Source organism: Alligator mississippiensis, chromosome 11, assembly GCF_030867095.1.
Source record: "Alligator mississippiensis isolate rAllMis1 chromosome 11, rAllMis1, whole genome shotgun sequence".
Taxonomy (NCBI): domain Eukaryota; kingdom Metazoa; phylum Chordata; order Crocodylia; family Alligatoridae; genus Alligator; species Alligator mississippiensis.
In genome coordinates this window covers 32,827,922-32,846,897 of record NC_081834.1, presented here as the reverse complement: position 1 = coordinate 32,846,897, position 18,976 = coordinate 32,827,922, and the positions used below count along the sequence as shown (strand labels likewise).

Sequence of the window (18,976 nt, the reverse complement as noted above, 5' to 3'; positions counted from 1 at the left end):
AGTTTTAAACGCTTTCAGAAACTTGGGTTTTTAAATAATTAGGAAGAATTCCTTTAGTCTGTTATGTTCTCTTTGTATTAAAATCTGAAGCCATGTTATTAGCTAGCACAGTGATTCTCAACCAGGATCTGCAAGATGCTTTCAACCAGGGTGCTGCCAGAACCTTTTCAGGGTGCCACGGGGTACCAGGAGATAGGCACATGCTAATACATGCCTGGCCCCTACATGCGGGGGTAAAGCACTGTACTAAATAAAATTATTTTTTAGAACTGGAGCAATTTACAAGTTATGGAAGGCATGCCAGGAGGCTAAAAAAGGTTGAGAATCATTCATCTAGTGCAGGGGTTGTCAACTGGGGACATGCATATCCCTGGGGGTACTTGGGAAGGCCCCAGGGGGTACGCATGGCAGCACAGGGAAGAGATGTGGTGGGGGTGTGGAATGGTGAACGGCAGCAGCGGCTGCCACGTGCGTGCTCTCCACCCTTTGCTGCTGCCATTCATCACTCTGCACCGTCCCCCGTCACCGCCATTCACCACGCCACGCCACTGCTGTGGGCCACCAGCTTTGTGTCTGGCCGGCCATCAGCACCCCCCCACCCCTCCGTCTGGAAGGGGTACATTCTTTTAAAAAGGTTGAAAACCCTTATCTAGTGCATAGGTTAGTTGATCAGATTAACTGCTCCGATTAGAAACAGAACCTCAAAAATCATAGCTAGGTATGAGTTTACTTAGTATTTGGGGAAAGGAAGGTAAGGGAAAGAAATGCTCTCTTCCATGCCCTCCTCACCCCCAACCCCCTATTTCCACACACATGCATCCATGAAGAGCCACATTTTGCAAGATTCCCCTACTAGTGGCATCTCTACTTCAGAATCTATAGGACCAAATCAAAATATTGTTCTGTCCACAGACTAGGGGTATACCTAATTCCTACAGGTATAGGAATACCTATATACACTGTTATGATTAGTGCCTGACTGACTAAAGAAAAGAAATGAAAACCTAACCTAAGTTACAACTCCTCTTTCTCCAAAGCAACTGTACTGATACACTTCTCAGTAACAGAACACTCCACTATAAATGGATAACATCATAATCATTGCAGTCCGTGCGCCAAATTATAATGAGCCAAGTAATGGACAGAATTTTCAGTTGTTTAGGATTTTATATGAAATTCAGCAAATAAAGGGCACTTTTAAATGTGCTTGGAGGGAGGTGGCACTTCAATTAGAACAGCTTCGAGAGCCATTGCAATTCAAATACCACCATATCTATTGCATCAGCATCCCTGCATATAAAATGGTTGTGGGGGTGCTTGAACCAAGTTCATTTGACAAGCTTTATTTCAAGCGCCTTGTCCCCCCTCCCTACCATTTTTAAGTGCAGGAATGCTGATACACAAAACACAGAAGGTTGCTGGAGCATGGTAATTGCTACATTGAGAGACTTGGTTAAATCAAGCCTGCTCCAACGCGCTGGAATTCCAGCGCATCAGAGCAGGCTCCATCCTTGTGTATAGATATCCAAAACAACTAATAAGAACATATTTACTTGTGGTCCCAAGGAACAGCTCTGATTCCAGATTTTAGAAGCAGCAAATTATTTCTTATGAAAAATCATAGCCAGGGAGTTTCATTTTTCAGAGAGATTCCTTCAAGGAATATTTTTAAGCAGTACCATACATTTTCTTCCTTTTCCAATCCCTGTATTTTATTCTCTATTGTACCCTTCAGAGAACACCATTGCATGCTTCCTCTCTTTTCCAGAATGAAAAATATTAAGTTGTTAAAATATAGGCAATCTAGGTCAGTAGGTGGAATTCAATAGTTGATCTAGTTCAATAGCTATATTTCTCCTTTCAGAATACTTCAAAGATTGTTTTTGGTTTTCCCCGTTTTGTACTGAGTATTATCACATGGTTACAGGAAGCACTATATTCCTAGTTTCACAGGGACAATATTCTGTATTGTGCAATTGCTTCTTCACACAAATACATGAAAGGTCCTAAACACCTTCAAACCACCAGACACAGCCCTTTCAAGCTTTAAGTTAGAGAGAATAACTGAAAGATGGTACCTGAAGCCAATTCAACTGAGCCCGTAAACTTCTTTGGTGAGGAGACTGTTTGAACTCAATTTGAATTCCTGATAAGTAGTTACGCCGAATGTTGCACTTGCTTGGAAAGCGCATTTCCATTGGAATTTTACTGAAATTCACCTAAAAACATAAGTATATACTTAAGCCCTGCTTAGTTACCCTTTTCTCCTAAATTTTATATTGAACAAGCCTTTAGAGGTGATCAAATATTCAGTTGCAAGTAAAATGGTTAGTCTTATTTTAACCCCAGCCATTCCTACCACCTATATATTTTTCCTGTGCATTAGAGGATGACAATTCTAGAAAAGCTTGCTTTTATATCAATCACTACTTAAATGAAGAAATTAAAGGGCCTCTAGTTAGCAAAGTGCTTACATATGTGTTTAGGCTACTGTTTAAATAATGAACTATAAATACTACTGCAGAAAATGGAAAAGCTACAGAGTCTGTATTTAAACAGTAAATCCAGAGTTCTGTCACTACTTCTGACCGTGGATTCCAAGAAAACATGGTAAATAGAAGCTGATCATGAAGTTCAAAGTGAACGCAACATTGTCATGCTCTGTAAAATGGAAGTGTTTTAATCCTTTCATGAAGAATTTAATTCAAGTAAGACTTCAGGGAGGTAGAATTTAAGATTAGTCCAACTCAAAACGTTTAGTAATTAAAATTCAGAAAGCTGTTCGACTCTTAAAAGAAGGGTCATAAACAGTATACAGTTACTAAATAGTTGAAAATCAGTCGTATAGAACAGTTCTTATTGACAGCTACTTAGACAGAAATACTTGTAAAATTAAGCAGCTATATAAACAGCAAAAGCATCTCCTACACAAACTTTTCATGTGCTGCCTAGATAGACTGTAGAGGTGAAATAAAAGATAACAGTTATAAAATGTTTGCTAGTGAAAATGTTTAAATGCTGAAAAGCCACAACCATACCTCAAAGTTTTCTAGTTTAACCCAGCCTGGATCCTCCATAGCACCTTTAGCAAGATATTTTTGATAGCCCTGCTCCAATAGGTTAATATGCTTTTGATTAAACGGTTTCCATCTCTGCTTTGGTTTAAATTCCCACACAACACCAGAACTGCAAGATAAATGAATGAAATTAACTTATTTAACAAGTTACAGAATTTTTCCATGTATACAAATCATATACAACCCCATATTTTAGATTTTATCTGGCTTGTCTTGCATCTCAAGGTACAGTGCTAAAACCAAGTAAAGCTCCACTTATAGTCGGAAGAAATTGGGTTACAAGTCTTGGGGGAAACGAGATGAAAAAATAAAGATTCTTGAAACATATATTCCCTTTGCTTTCTCTGCAACAGAGAAGAATTAAAATATAAAGCCCACACCACAAAGGGTGTGTGTAGACTAAATGGGGGCCCTAAATTGAAGCAGGGGGGTTTTAAAAACACCTCTTCAATTTAGGGCCAATTAAATCCCCATGTTGTGCACATACAGACTTACCTGCTTCTGCAGCAGCAGGGAGGGGAGGGTGAGCTGCCAGCAGGGAGACCGGTTCCAGAGATGCAGAGGAGGTGGGGGGACTGGTGCTTCCTTTCATGGCAGCAGTGGCCGCCCTCAAGGCAGCACCAACCTGCAGGCACCTGGCTTGGGCGGTCCCAGGAGACACTGAAGCCATGGAGGGAAGCACCTGGCCCCCACACAGCTCAGACAGGCAGGCAGGCAGGCAGACAGGCAGGCTCCAGAGGGAATAAAATAAAATTAAAAACCCCCCAAAAAACAAAACAAACCAGGCTTGCCAATTCCACCCTCCCACTTCCTGGGTTACAGCCTGCATTCCCAGGCTGCTGCCAGGCTGCCTGCAGAGCTTCCTTCAGAGCCCCTGAGCTCCACAGAGCCTAGTGCTTTGCTCCACTGCTGCAGGGACAGCAAACAAACTCCTTGGAGGAGTTCCAAGTCATTTAAGGCGCATTACTGCACCAAATTTCCTACAGAAACTGGAATTAATGAGCAACATGCCACCAAGGTGTGCAAACACCAACACTATTAAAGTGGTGCAAAAAGCATTTAGCTCACTTTAAAGTGTCATGCATACACACTTCATATAGTCTACACATGGCCTAATAAGTCAGATTCTAGAAATCATTATCCACCTCAGAAGGACAACTATGAGGTGAATTACACTTTACATTTACAAGACTATTGGATCCATTTAGATGGATACTTCTCTTCTCCATCTAGTACCTAGTAATCCCGATGTAAGAAATTTCTTGTTTATTTTCATTGTTGACTAGAGAGAGTCCAAGACTATGAAGCGATAAGTTTATTTCTTGATCAGGCTGCTCCATCTCCTCTGCTTGCCGTGCTTTGGAAACTAATGCAACATCATCTGTAAAAAGCAATACTCTTTGCCGTCCATCCAGAAAGGACACCCAATGTATTTGGGTGTTTGGATTGTACGAAAATTGGCCACAGTCATCCTGTGTTAGAGAGAAAACCTGATATATGTGAACTGGTTACAAAAATAAGCAAATTACTTCTTATTCATTGCAACGCTTAGTAGTCAAATTTAAAAGAAAAATCAGAACTTAATAATGGAATTGAGCAAGTCCCTTATGATGTCCTGTAACAAATTCAATGCAAGTTGATGGAATAGTCATTCCATCCTACAGGCCATCTAAGTTCTCTGCTAAAGATCAAGTAGACCAATGATTTTATGTTCAGCCAGATACTATGACTAATAAAATGAAAACCTCAGCAGCAACAAGGGAGAGTTCAGAAATATTTTTTGACAAATAATACTGCCCCTTAAATATGTAAGAGGACAAATCATTAGAAGTAAATTCTATATTTAAACGCATCAGATTCTTTTCATAGTAAATGTAGTTCTGAATGAAGGAAAACAGTTATTCAGGGATGTACATTACAAGAGCCTGCTAACTATTAATGCAATACCAAATCACAGGTTCAGACATGTATGTAAACTTAGAATGCTTTAAAATAAATACAAGAAGCTCATTTTCAGTTCACAGAAGTGTTTTGTAAGGCACTTTAACTTATGTAGCACCACCACAGCTATACAAGTGCCACATTCAGCTAGCAGTTCAAAACAGAAACAGTGACAATGTTCACTACGTACACAGGTTTCCTACTCCAATAAAATGACCATCTTCACTTGCCATTTCATGTTCTCACCTCTACAGAGGCATGTCTGATAGTGTAGTCTTCTACTCTTAACACAACAAAAATCCTCCCCTTTCTCCTCCTTATGCAAAGCATCATTAGAGCTGACTGACTTGTATAAAAAGCAAATTGAAATCCTTTCTTTGATGACAGTGTCATATCTGCATCATTTCCCACACACGACTGCAACACATGCCCAAGTAGGAAGGTCTTATACATTATCCGTAGACATATAACATATCTAAAGTCTGCCTAAACTCCAGGGTATCCCCGTGGACTGATTTCTAGCTTGGTTCAAATTCCCCAAGCTTTGAAGATATACCTTAAGCAGATCATGTTCGCCAACAGTTTGTGCATAGTTCCAGATGAATTTTCTTATTCCAGTTGGATCAGCCCACGCAAACAGACACACCTCCTTTGGCTTTAAATGCATTGCATCCTGTAGTCCACTGCAATAAAAATATATATATATATATATATATATATATATATATATATATATATATATATAATAAAACTAAAAAAAAATCAAAATTAATGTTTTTTGGTTTTGGGGTTTTTTTTGTTTTTAACTTTCCATTACACTGCCTTTGTCAAAGAGAAGAGGAAAATGCCCCCACTTAACACTGGGGGGTGGGATAGAAAACAATAAAGAACTTAGTAAAAAACAAATAGTAGAATTCTTACTTTTACATACCTCTGGCTATATATGAGATTGTCCCATGGAGTGTGGTTAATGATAAGAGCTGGTGCAGCTCCCTCATGGTAATCTGAGAAGCTTATGACAGTTGAGTATTCAGAAACATTCACATCTACAAGGATGCCTCCGTTCTATTGGAGAAAGAATGGGACCTTTATATACAGCATAAACCAACACAGGGACTGACAACAGTGAAGGTCCAGATGCTCTGCACTAAGGTTAACCCTTTATAAATGAACAGTTTCACTCCTATGATTATATTCTTGAGTAACATGCATTATGAAGAGCCTCATCGTCTTTTAGGGGTGTACGAAACAAGCCATATTCAATTCGGATTTGGCTGAATCCGAATCTGAAGATTCAATGCAGATTCGGAGAATCAGCAATTCAGTTATAGACACAGCTTCAAATGTTTTTTCTACGTACCTTGAGGTACCAGGCATGGCTTGTGAACGCTGCAATGCTGGGGCAGATGAAACATCCCACAGGAACATGGGGGGGGGGGGGGGGGGGGGGGGGGGGGGGGGGCCTGTGTGTTTGGCAGCAAACCCAGAAGTGGACTGGAACTACTTCCAGTCCATTTCCAAGTCCGCTGCCAAACACGCAGGGGGCAGCCCCCCCAGCTTGGCAATCAGCCACAGGGGGCCCCCTGGTGACCCCCCCCAGACCCAGGAGGCACCAGTCACCAAACTGGGGGGGGGGGGCGGCAGCAGCTCCCCAGCAAACCCAGAAGTAGACTGGAAGTGCTTCTGATCCACTTCCAGGTCTGCTGCTGAACACACTGGGAACCCCCCCATGCTCCATCTGCCCCAACATTCATGAGCTGCCTGGTACCTTGACGTATGTAGAAAAAAAAAAAACAAAAACATTTAAAGCTGTGTCTAGGTCCAAATCACAGAATCTTTCCAAATCAATTTGGAGAGTTCCAATTTGATTCGGAGAGATTAAAGCATCTCCTGATTCGGAGATTCAGCCACCAAAATTGGGCCAAATCTTCACCAAATTGAATCAGTGACCAAAACTTCACACAGCCCTAGTCTTCAACTCAAAAACTGCAATTAATATTAAGATTAAACTTCCATAAAGTATGTAACTTAGTTATAACTGAGTGGCTTCTGGTTAAAATTTTTAAAATATTTTTTGTATTAGTGGAAGTAAATTTACATCTACCGCTTATTTTAAATACGTTTCAGTCTTCGTGTATTATATAATTCAGCATTCTCCACTTTGTTTCAAGTTAACTTCGTTAAAAGAAGTTACTCCTTTAAAAAAAAAAATAAATAAAAAAAAATTAATACTTCTGCTGCTTCATGTTTCAAGAAGAGACCAAAACTAATCTTTTTTTAAATTACTTCTCAGTATACAGTGCAGGACAGGAAAAATGATCACCAGGCAGGAACAAACTATTAGCCAACAAATCCCAAATAGATAAGACCTGGTCTACCAGATTTCAGAAGTTGTGCTAACACTCCAGGATCTTCATTTGTCATCAACTAAAATCTTTTCAGGGTAAGATAAAGCTAAATCTTCTTATTGGAAGAACTGAAAAATGTAGCATGATGCTGATTTTCTCCCTTCAACTTCAGTTTCTGGAGACAAAGGATGGTCAAGAATAGGGGTACAGCCTCACCTCAGACTTTAGGACAAGTTAAAATCGCCTTCAATTTTTCAGCAGGAATGACATAATACAAAAAAAAATAATATTTGTAGCTAGGTCAGGATCTACCAAAGGCATGACTATGACACACTGATATTTCATGTTATTTCTTTTAAGAGAAGTGCCTCAATACCTAGAGAATTATGGTAACCTAATAAGAATCTGTAATCAAAAAGACTGATATTCTTAATTATCCATTATTTTGGTTTGAAAATAACTGTGCAGTCCACTGTGAAGCAAGTCAGTTTTCTAGTCCTGTATATCCAAGTAAAAATATTCTTAAAACAAGGGAAAAAAAACCACGCTCCCAACTTGCACATTTAGCCATATTCAGCAGTATTTGCAATTTAACTGCTCTGTACACAGCTGACACCCTGAATTAACTCGACAGGGTTATACTACGCAGTAAATAAGAAAAGCCTAATGAAAAAGTCATTTAAAAAGTGTATGTGTGGGTGCGTATCAATAGGGAAAAAAGTCACACACTCACCAGCTCTTCCAGAGCCAATAAAGTACCATTGTCCTGGTTGTTATACAAAAATGGTTTGGATGAATTTTCACAGCCAACCACCCGTACACACAGTTTACTCGACAAGTTTTCTGGCCAAAATGGAAGACACTGAAAGGTAACAGGCAAACAAGTCAAAATTAGAGGCATGTAACATCTTACTAGAGCAGTAATTTTGTTACGCTGGTTTATTATTGGTAAAATATGAACTATTCTTATGGATAACCTATCCCAAATTTTAGAAGTACTTACCTAAGCTACATTTCATTAAGTTAAACTCTTCCCAAGTAACAAACAATAATGCTTGGCTAGTTCTCCCCGACAACTTAATCAGATTGAGGTGATGAACAAGTAACAGAACTATTTAGTTGTTAAAAAGAGTTTCCCTACCTACCAAAAATAAAAAGAATTCTTTTATATAATACTATAGTTGTATAGAAGTAAAAAAATGTTACCTCCGAAGACGAGAAATAATTCCATTTGTGAGTTGGCAAAGAACCATCAGAAGCAATTTCTCCAACTTCCAGCTCCAGAGAAGATTTGTTTGCTATGGTATAGAATGGAGTGAAGGTGACTATCCTGGAGAGATTGAAACTACTCATTTTGATGCTAACTCCAATCTGTTGAATAAAAATGAACTCAGTCAAACTTAGCTTATTTTAGTTTTCATTTTCATCTGTGCGACTAAGATTTCATTTGTCATCACAACTGTTCAAGTCATTGAGTGAATTAAAGCAGCACTCAAAGGCCAACAGCAACTGGGCATGGGCTAGGAACAGTAACAGTATGAAAGGAAAAATTCTACCCAACTCAAGTAACGTACAATCTAGAACAAACAAGAGCACAAGTCCAACAGAAAATTCGAAGGAAAAAAACCCAAGGGTAGTATTCATACAGTTATTGCTATTACATCAAGTAGCTATATACACACAACTTGATAGTTTTGAACATTCACTATTAGTTCAAATGGGATGCAATGAAATATAGAAAGCCGCTGAAAAAATCCAAACAGTACGAGATATAGTAAATACAACAACTGGTATAGAAGGTTCTCTCAGATGGGATATTTTATATTGATGTGAAAAGCCAGAGAAGAAGAGTTTACTATACTTGATCTAGGCCTGATATTATTATACTATCAGGTGTTAGCTAAATATGGTATGATGAAGAGATTAATAATAAATCAAGAGGAAGGAAAAAAGGTTTTAGAAATGGATTTGGCAGAAAGTGTCAGATTTAGACATAACCATGATGCAAATGGCAGGAGGTGAAAAAAGAAAACGTTCTGGAAAATGCCCTGAGGCTCATCAGTTTAAACTGTTCGCCAAAGTCCTAAAACATTGTGAAGAACAGAAATAGGATGGACTCTTTTTACAAACACATATTTACTAAGTATGCCTGTTGGCAAAACTTCGGGACACTAGAATACCAAATTAAACTAACTAAGCAGGTTAACACATTTAAGTAACAAAACAGTGCACCCAGGAAATAGTTTAAAATATCCTATTGCCTTCTTTTATGTAAAGCAAAAGACATTTTAATGACGATTGTTACTATCATTATTACTACTACACTTCAGAAAAGAGTCAGTAAATAAATATACTAGGCAGATCTTACCAAGTAGTCCATGTTACTGGCTGGGCACTTTACACATCCATAACTTCCTACGGTATCCAGGGAGAAACTACTGGACCATGAACTAGTTGAAATGCACAACTGGATCTATGCAAGAACACACAATTTTAGAGGTCCTTTTAATAAAAAGATTTATAAATTTAAAGTCTACATGCTGATAAATATAATAAGATTAATACAAAGCATAACCGTTTCATAACACTACTGGGTATATTTTTAAAAACATGCAAGGATTATGGAAAGCCTTCCCATAATATATGGCTAGCCATGTTAGTGAATTTCCACTCCCTCACTAAAGGGGAGGAGTGGAGGGGGTGGTAGGGGGAAGAGAGGGGCACTACAGTGTAGGATAGGCAATCAATAGGAGCACATGCTATCAAATGAATATGTTCTTCCATATTGCTTGGTCGTCCTTAGTCACCATAGAAAAGCGAAAGGAAAATACAGGACTGTGGCATTTAAAAAAAAAAAGAGTTAGGGTAAAACCAAAAGATCCACTCAAGACGAACTTTTAAAAATTATTCCTAGAAGCCAGAAGGGGTGTTGGAAAGTGGAAGATTAAGTTTTCAGTAAGAAACAGTAAAAGTTTATTTTTCCACTCCCCCTTGATTCCCGTCTCCACCACCCCCCCCCCCCCCCCCCCCCCCCCCCGCTTCAAATCCTATGCACTATTTTTGTTCTGGGTAACCTCAGAATACAATGCCTTTGCAAGAGGACCCCCTTTTCCCACATAATGCCAGGATTTTGAACAAGAACAACAATCATCTTAACTTGTCTCCTCAAAAGAAAGGTAAACTCAAAAAAAAAAAAAAAAAAAAAAGTATCTACTTGCTTTCAGTCACTGACATTAAAGAAAGGTCAATGTTTTAAGAGAAAGAATGTTCTTTGAAAATTTAAACAACCCATCACTTCAGGATACTTAACCCCCTCCTTCCCCCCCCCCCCAACACAAATGAGGTTACATACCTTGTTTTTACTAAAAATGTTCTTTTTCTTAAAAGAGAACAAGACTATATCCCTGTAATCTGCAGGGTGTTTCACGTGTGTATCTTCAGCACGATACTGGAGAACTCGGGAAGTTTTATTGATTATCCAATAAGGACTGAACACTGATAGGATCATACGGTTACTAACTCGCCCGACGTGTACATAGACATCTACTGTCATCATATCTACAGAATTTGAAGTGAAACACACTGGAAAAAATTCAGGCAGCCCATCATGGACTTTAAGATGTCCATTCCAGTTTTTACCCTGATATTTTATCAAAACTAGCTCCATTATTTCTCCACTGATTCTTGAATGAAGAACATCAGCAGCACTCCCTTCTGGCAGCTCATGAGCTTCTGCTGTTCCCTAAAATAAAAACATGTTAAACTTTTACAAAGATTGTTTTTCCTGCAAATGCTAGACAGGAAACAAGGACCATTTAACTGAATGTCTGCAGGAGTTCTCAGTGCAGCCCCAAGACTAGTAAAAGCCCAGTCACTGGCCTCAACCCCAGGATTGTATTTTTCCTACCCCCCAGCTGGCACCAGGATATTTTTAGCCCCCCAGCCCCTCCCTTCACTTCCCAATGGAGCAGCCAGCCCTCCCCTGACCTCAGACCCCAGCCTACAAGCTGCTCCTGGTGCTGGTTTTATCATTATTTGCCAGTGCCAGGAGTTGAGGTAGTAAGTCAGAGTGGGGGCCTTAAGGGGCAGGAGGGACGGAGGGGTAGGTGGGAGGGAGGGAAGGGGGTCAGTGTTTTAGAAAATACCCCCTGGTCCCAGGGGGTAGGAGAAAGAGAGCTCCCCCATCCCCTCCATGGACCCGACTAGCCCCCATGATCCCATCTAAATTTCCTGGACTCAACCAACCCCACAGGGACTCTGACTGCTCCCTCCCCTCCCCCACTGCAGAGACTACTTGCCCCATATTCCCCCTGGCCCCTCCCCAAGATAGTCCCTTATTTTAAAAATACACAATTAAACACAATACCTCAAGTAAATACCGCAGGGAGTATGGTAGAAGATTCTTCACAGTGAGTGTTGGATGAAGGTGGATAATATAGGCTGGATCCCAGTCCTCCCCATCCGTTGCAATAAAGTTTAGTTGGTCAGGTATTGCAGTTGTGTTGACTATGAGAGGCAAGAAGTTTACTTCAGTAGATGGACACTGCAACATGCATCTCACTTCATTGCTCCGATGTAGCTCTTCTCTCCAGGCAATGTAAGTTGTTGACTCTTTAAATTGACCTTCTAAGATCCCTGTTGGTTGAATAAACAGATGGCACCTATGGGATAGATAGGAAAAATGGGGAAAAAAAAAGCCTGAATTTTAATAGACCCTTTAAAATAGCAACACAAATAGACAACAGTTTTCATCTAATTTAGTTATTTATTCACAGATGAAGATAAGCTGATGAGAAAAAAGCTCAAAGGTTATGAAAAAAAAGAAGCAATTTAACTTGAGAAAGGCTGGTTTGTAGTATACCTAGTTTAAATGTATTTTTTGCTGTAAAAATATTGTACGTCTCAGTTTCCCCAACATACATGGAAGAAGAGAAGATTAAGAGACAGAGAAGCTACAGTTGCCTGCCTTATGTAAAATGCAGACACACCTCTTAATAACAAATTCAACTGGTTGACACTTCAAACCTTGGAAAAGTCCACAATGTATCCGTGGTCCTACAGATGCCCACAGCTTCATTTACACCAAAAATGTCTTTAACTTTATTGTAACACACCAGAGGTTTTTGTGCAGAAATTAAAAACACTCTTGAATCTACATGAATTCTGAACAGTTTGTACAACAAAAGATACAGATTCTGAATTCTGATACTTAAGGCAATGTTACATTTAGTTAGTTTTGCAATCAGCTGTCATAGTTTAAAATTCTTCCACTGTGTAATTCTAGTTAGACTTGTTTGCACAGATGTTTCACTGATCTCAAGTATTTCACTAGGCTGAAGGCAACAGATTAAAAAAAGATTTAAAAATATGTAAGACCTAAAGTTACAACAGTTCTTGTGCTCTCTGTTTCTGCCTCTTCTAAAAATCATCTGCCAGGTTTGTTAATTTCTACTCAGATATGGTCACAGTTGTAATAGTGCAGTTGTGCCATGTCAAAATTCCATTAACATGCATCTAGAAACTTAGATTTTCTCTCAAGTTTCAGAAGCACTGAAATTCATAATAAATAGCAATACATAACTATCAACACACAACATTGTAAAGGGTAGAAGGAATTTAGAAATAAAAAAAGGAAAAGGAAACAACCATAACAGCTATACAAATGATACTAATAATAATACTGATAAAGAGATAATAGTTTAAAAATGAAAGGGAAGAGCTAGTGTTCCAAGAAAAACTAAATAAATACTTTAAATAGTCTTTTTGTTACTGAAACACTTGCAAACAATATGCATTTAATATTCAGTTAGTTCATTTTGTTGTTTCCAATGGGATTCTACTGTGCAATAGAGTGCAGTTATATTATCTCTATCAAAGATAATCAGGAATTGTGGTCTTGGATATTCGATACACTAAGTTATGAAAAAAATTCAGGCTTAATATGTAAAGCTGTTAGATGAACAAATGCACACAATATACACAGAAAAGGGGTAAACATTACTAGCATTTTGGAAGTCTCTAAAATGTACTATAATTATTTAAGAAAATTAAAACCACTACATTTTTGCCCAATTTCTGAATCCCCACAGTAGTACTTAATAGGACTGAAATGGATGCAGACAAAAAAAACCCACTTTGATTACAATTATTTCATCTTGTACATGAAGATTCTGTTTAACAGAAAAAAACATACCGGTATGAATCTAAAGGAACGTGGAATTCCTCCTCTGGCTTAGATATGCCTATGGGTTCCAGCAGTCTAACATTTCTAACAAATTTATAGATTTTAAATGGTACAGAGAAATGATTCTTGATCTACAACAAAAACGTAAAACGCTGTTAAAAGTTTCTGTAAAACTCCTAAATGAAAATACAAGTTACACTATACACATTATCATCTACAAGAAGCTGTATAAACAAACTGTTTTACCAACTATGGGTATGTATCTGTACATTTTTGCTGCTTTAAGGGAAAAGGAACATGCAGCAGCTGTTTCAATACAACTATTATGTCTGCCTGATCCTGTAGGAAGATTTAACCAACTTGTACTGCTAACTTTGACCCTGAATGAAGTAATTAAAGTCAGAATAGTTTTGCCATGCATGTATCACTACAGATGCATATAGACAATTGCATTATAACAATTCTCAATGTTATCTACTGATATCAATATTGTTATATTAATCTATTTCCTGAAACTTACATTTGCCCTCAAATTAGTATGTTCTTCGAAAAGGAACATGATAAATTAAACACTGCAATGGTTCAATTTCTGAGTTACTGGATTAAATAATACTGTTAATTTCATTTTGCAGAACCAAGCTCTCGCTGTATGTATGTATGTATAAACTTGACAACTGAGCTCTGCTCAGTTGAATTTTGGATCTTGAGTATTGGGTTAGGGTGGGGGGGGGGGGGGGGGGGCAAGGAGGGGAAAAAAGGGAAGGTTAGGTAACCCCCTTGCCTTCTGCCTCCTCCCAACTTCTTCTCCCTGCAGCCCCTCTCCAACCTTCCCTTTCTTCAAACCCTACTCTGCCCAAGCATGTGGAAGTAAGGAACACATTTGAAAACATCGACCTTGAAATTAAAACATAGCCATAGTAGTTTGCATGTAATGTACAAATATACAAGTTTTTTTTAAATATATTTAATTTCAAGGGCCAAATCAGTTCCAGATTCAGCTAGGTAAAACCCAATACTCAAGAGCCAACATTCAACTGAGCAGAGTTCAATTGTTAAGTCCATGCAGTTTTAATATTAGCCAAGTGTCCTCCCACCCAGACCCAGCAGTTTGGGCACCATCCTATGTGGAAGTCCCAGGGCTGGAGGCCTTGGGGTTCAGATGCCCCCAGTTCTGCTTGATCTTAGACCAGATCCGGCAGGCCGGATCCAGCCCACGAGGCCATTCTATCTGATCCATGGGGCCCCTTAAAAAAAAAAAAAAAAAAAAAAAAATGAATATTTCTCAAAGAATATTTTTCAAAAGTGACAGGACGCAGGAGAAGCCCAGCGAGTCCCCACCCCCCCAGCCAGGGTTTCTGGGCTGGGAGCATGTGGCTGCCCCACACAGGAAGCTCAGGTAAGTGTGTGTGTGGGGGGGGGGGGGGGGGGGCACAGAAGCCTCCCCTCCCTGCGCCATACTCGGTGCCCTGCGTTGCAGTTGCTTGCAGCCCGCATGGGGCTGCCTGTGCCTGCTCCAAACAGCTCTACATGGGCTGCGAGCACTTGCAGCGTGGGGCATCAGCCATGGGGTGGGGGAGGAGCCACTTCCCCCCTGCACTCAGCTTTCCCCTGGGCTCCTTCCCTGCACAGAGAGAAAGTAGCCCCTCACTGGCCCCATGGCCGGCACCTCACACTAAAGGCACTCGCAGCCCGCACGGGCCTGTCCAGAGCAGGCACAGGCAGCTCCAGGCAGGCTGTGAGTGGCTGCAGTGCAGGGCACCGCGCATGGGGCAAAGAGCTGCTTTCCCCACCCCACTGCGCTCAGCACCACCTTGTAACCTGGCCCCACTGCCAAGCTGGCAGTGGGGGCAGATTACAAGCTGATGTTGAGCACAGGGAAAAGTGGCCCCTCGCCTGCCCCATGGCCAGCGCCCTGCGCTGCAGTCACTCGCAGCCTGCCTGGGGCTGCCTGTGTCTGGGACAGCCCCACGTGGGCTGCGAGCAGCTGCAGCAGGGAGCGCTGGCCATGGGGCACGCGAGGGGCCGCTTTCCTCCATGCTCAGCACCAACTTCTTCCCTGCTGGTGAGCAGGGGGTCAGGGCTGAGCGCTGGCCCTCGCCTGTACCACGGGGCTAGGGGGCACTGGGTATGAGTGGGCAAGGAGCCAGCAGGAGCACAGGGCCCACACCAGTGTCCTGGGGCCAGTGCCGGTGGGGCCCAGAGCAGGGTGGCAGGAGCGTGGGGTCGTAGCTGGCAGGGGGTCTATGGAGCTGGGCCAGCTCCCCGCTCCCTGTTGGTGCAGCCCAGCCTGGCTCCACAGACCCGTTGGCCTGTGCCCCGCTTTGGGCCCCACCAGTGCTGGCCCTGGGACATTGATTCCAAGACATTGGGATGGTGGTCCCAAGATGGTGACCAGGGGGCAGGGCAACCCATACGGCCCTTGACAGCCTGCTGGAACTGGGTAAGTGGCCCTCTGCCCAAAATAATTGCTCACTCCTGTCGTAGACTGGAACGCTGAGGAATATATAGTTCAAACTAAACATGGTATTAGTCTAAAGCCATACAGATCATGATTTATCCTATGGTTCATTGGGCTGGGCCCCAGAGTCCACAGCATTTCAAGCCATTACAACCACACAGCTGAGCACCACTGTGTGTACCCTAGCTATCTTCTGCCCCCACTGAAGGATCCCTGAGCTAATTAGCACCCCCACTCATGACTGGAACTAGGTGTTATTGTCATGAGTCCTGGGGTGCTCCAAAAATTTATATGCAGATGAGGCACAGGGCAACTTGGTTCAGCTCCACTGGGAGGATGGGGCCACACTAAATCACATACAACAGGTTGAAAGGGGTTGATAGATTACAGGTGAACTGTTGAGGGCCCCATTTGGTGATGTTTGCCAGACAGTTAAGGCTGATGAAGAAACAGGACTCATAGGAAATGGGAAAGGTACATGTCAGCTGCGGGAGTGAAAAGGAAGTATGCAATACAATGGCTCACCATGATTTGAATCATTCAACACTATGGGGAACTGTGTGTAATGGGCACCACCATGTATCTTAGTCAGATATGCTGGTGGGAACAAGAATAGATTAGTGCAGCCTGTTTGACCCATACGGACCACGTACTTTATAGTCATGCTTAGTGTTGGCTACATTTATTCAACTTCATAGTCGATTTCCATTACTGAGCATATATTGCTTTTAGGAGCAGTTCAAAGATAGACAATGTATTTAATGTGGTTTCCTTGTATGCAAAAATAAGATGAGAGTTTTCTTACCATGCCAACTGGAGAGAAAAACCTCATCTTGTATTCCAGTAAATACAGTAATCTGAAGCAGCTGACGGAGCCCATTTAAAGGATTACTTATAAAGTTGCATAGTTTACATATTCCTTTCATGCATTCTAGGCTACTCAGGTTCAGACATTTATTAGCATAATATTTATTGTATGTCATTGCAAATCCTGCTATGCACTGAAATAGCAAAAACTAATGTATTCTTAATGAAAAGCAAGTACAGGGTTCTGGCTGTTTTTAACAAGTTTTTTTTGGAAAAGGATAATCTTAAAAATGTATTACTAAAAAGCAAGCCAATCTCTCTCTCCAGAAACAAACAAAAAAAATCTGTAACAACTAAGCTCCAGTTCTAGGACTACGTAGCTGTATATTATTTTTAAACATTTTTACCTGAAGGGGAGATCGTATGGTAATAACTTTGTTCCCTTCTAGTGCATCCATTTGTATCAGAACAGAGTCCAAGTGGTCAGCAACAGGATTTCGTACATTGTACAGTCGTCGGCCTGGTTTTGCTATAGGGATGTTTGCTACTTCTGGATATCCTTGAGGTACTATTTTATAAAATACACAACACACATTGTGATTCCTGAAAGCAGTTACTTTTGAAGACTTACAAACACACATTATTATTTAAATGAAATAAATAATGTCATTCACTTAAGTTTGCCATAACCTACAACAGAAGCCTTGCAGGTTGCATTCCTAGCCATCAAGTACTAAAAATTGAAATAAGGCTTTAATAAATTAACAATTGGGAAATCAGGTATAATATCAGACCACTGTCTTTGTAATATCTTAAGCCACTGAAATACACTGAAGCATTTGTCAGGATCAATGAAATGGTGCACTAGAACAGCAATGGTACACTAGAACAACAACAAGCTAAGTGTGCACCCATTAGGAGAGAACAAGAAGCTGGGGTAATACTAGTTGCTGCACTACTCTCGCTCCAGAGAATCTAAGTCAAAGCTGACTACTCAGGAAAACTTGCGACTAAGACAGACAATTTGGCACAAAAAGCAAATTGTAACAGATGGAGCACCCACCCACGATAGGCACTAGCAAACTAAGTGAGGTACCAGCAGTCCCACCTGCTCACTCCTACCAAGCCATACATGTACCCTATGTCCTTTGTCTGTCATTAGCCTTTCTTTCTTTGAGTGGGGAAGTAAAGGGAATAAGACTTCAAAATGTCTCCACTACTCTTTGCACAGTCTCTCGGAAAGTAGATTGAAAAAACAAATAATCCTGTGTCTTAGGATATTGTCCAACAGTGGCTGATATAATAAAATTTGTAAAGAATTAAGCTGCTGGGCTTTGGCTTTTCTCATCTTGGACCACTCAAAACTCTTTTAGTGAAAGCAGTTATCTTAGCACAATACCTAAGGTCAAAGCGAAGAGGCAGCTTTCTTGTCGATGCAACGCAGATAACTTTCCTCGATGCAGCGGTTCAAAGACAGAGTATTCCAATTCCAGATTCTGGCCAATTTCTATACTCGGAATCTCTTCTTTTAAGGGTGGACCTACCACCCGAAGATTAGAGGTAGGATACACTTTCAAAGGGACACCTAGTGCATTTTTCACAGTAAAAGGTGCCCTGTCTTTAGAAGAATAGTCAAACGTGGATGCAGTACCTTCTGAGAATGCCTGTAATAAAGTATGAAAAATAGAAATTAAAAATCCAAATGGTCACAACCCTAACACGTTGTTTTGATTTCCCAACTAAAAAGTGTGCACACTCCTATCTGGGCGATACAAAAGTACATACTGTATACAGCAGATTTGGGATAATTGTACATAAATTCTATTAAGACAGAAACCAACATTTATGCTGCTCTAACTTCAACTTCTCCAGACTAATAGTCCCAACTTCAGCTCAGAAACATCTGCAGGCCTTCTCCAGCAAACTGGTCTCTGTCCAGGGGATTTCTCATCGGATCCCTGAAGCACCAGACAACACCTACTTACCCTCCTGCTTACTATTTTTTTGCCAATCTGAAAATAAAGACTCCTAACAAACGTTATTGTCTCTGAGTGATTATTTATGGTAGTTCACCGAAGTAGTAAATAGCATTGTCTAATGTTGCTTGCCTCTTGCTGAAACCTGCCTATCCTCATGTGAGAAAACAAAGCACACCAATAGC

The 18,976-nt window shown here is 40.6% G+C and overlaps 1 protein-coding gene across 3 annotated transcripts in view; it reads right to left on the bottom strand.

The window, feature by feature from the left end:
- The window catches only part of VPS13C (vacuolar protein sorting 13 homolog C), a 157,411-nt gene that overhangs the window by 33,465 nt on the left and 104,970 nt on the right, over nucleotides 1-18,976 (bottom strand). For all 3 annotated transcript variants that reach the window (XM_059714788.1, XM_059714787.1, XM_006275348.4), the window contains exons 55-67: nucleotides 18,215-18,479; nucleotides 17,223-17,383; nucleotides 13,560-13,681; nucleotides 11,733-12,027; nucleotides 10,719-11,108; nucleotides 9,735-9,839; nucleotides 8,573-8,737; nucleotides 8,100-8,228; nucleotides 5,950-6,083; nucleotides 5,575-5,701; nucleotides 4,314-4,549; nucleotides 3,039-3,186; nucleotides 2,079-2,219 (exon numbers count right to left, since the gene is read on the bottom strand). In XM_059714788.1, coding sequence (XP_059570771.1) covers nucleotides 2,079-2,219; nucleotides 3,039-3,186; nucleotides 4,314-4,549; nucleotides 5,575-5,701; nucleotides 5,950-6,083; nucleotides 8,100-8,228; nucleotides 8,573-8,737; nucleotides 9,735-9,839; nucleotides 10,719-11,108; nucleotides 11,733-12,027; nucleotides 13,560-13,681; nucleotides 17,223-17,383; nucleotides 18,215-18,479 — 2,418 coding nt within the window. The remainder of the gene's footprint in view (nucleotides 1-2,078; nucleotides 2,220-3,038; nucleotides 3,187-4,313; nucleotides 4,550-5,574; nucleotides 5,702-5,949; nucleotides 6,084-8,099; nucleotides 8,229-8,572; nucleotides 8,738-9,734; nucleotides 9,840-10,718; nucleotides 11,109-11,732; nucleotides 12,028-13,559; nucleotides 13,682-17,222; nucleotides 17,384-18,214; nucleotides 18,480-18,976) is intronic.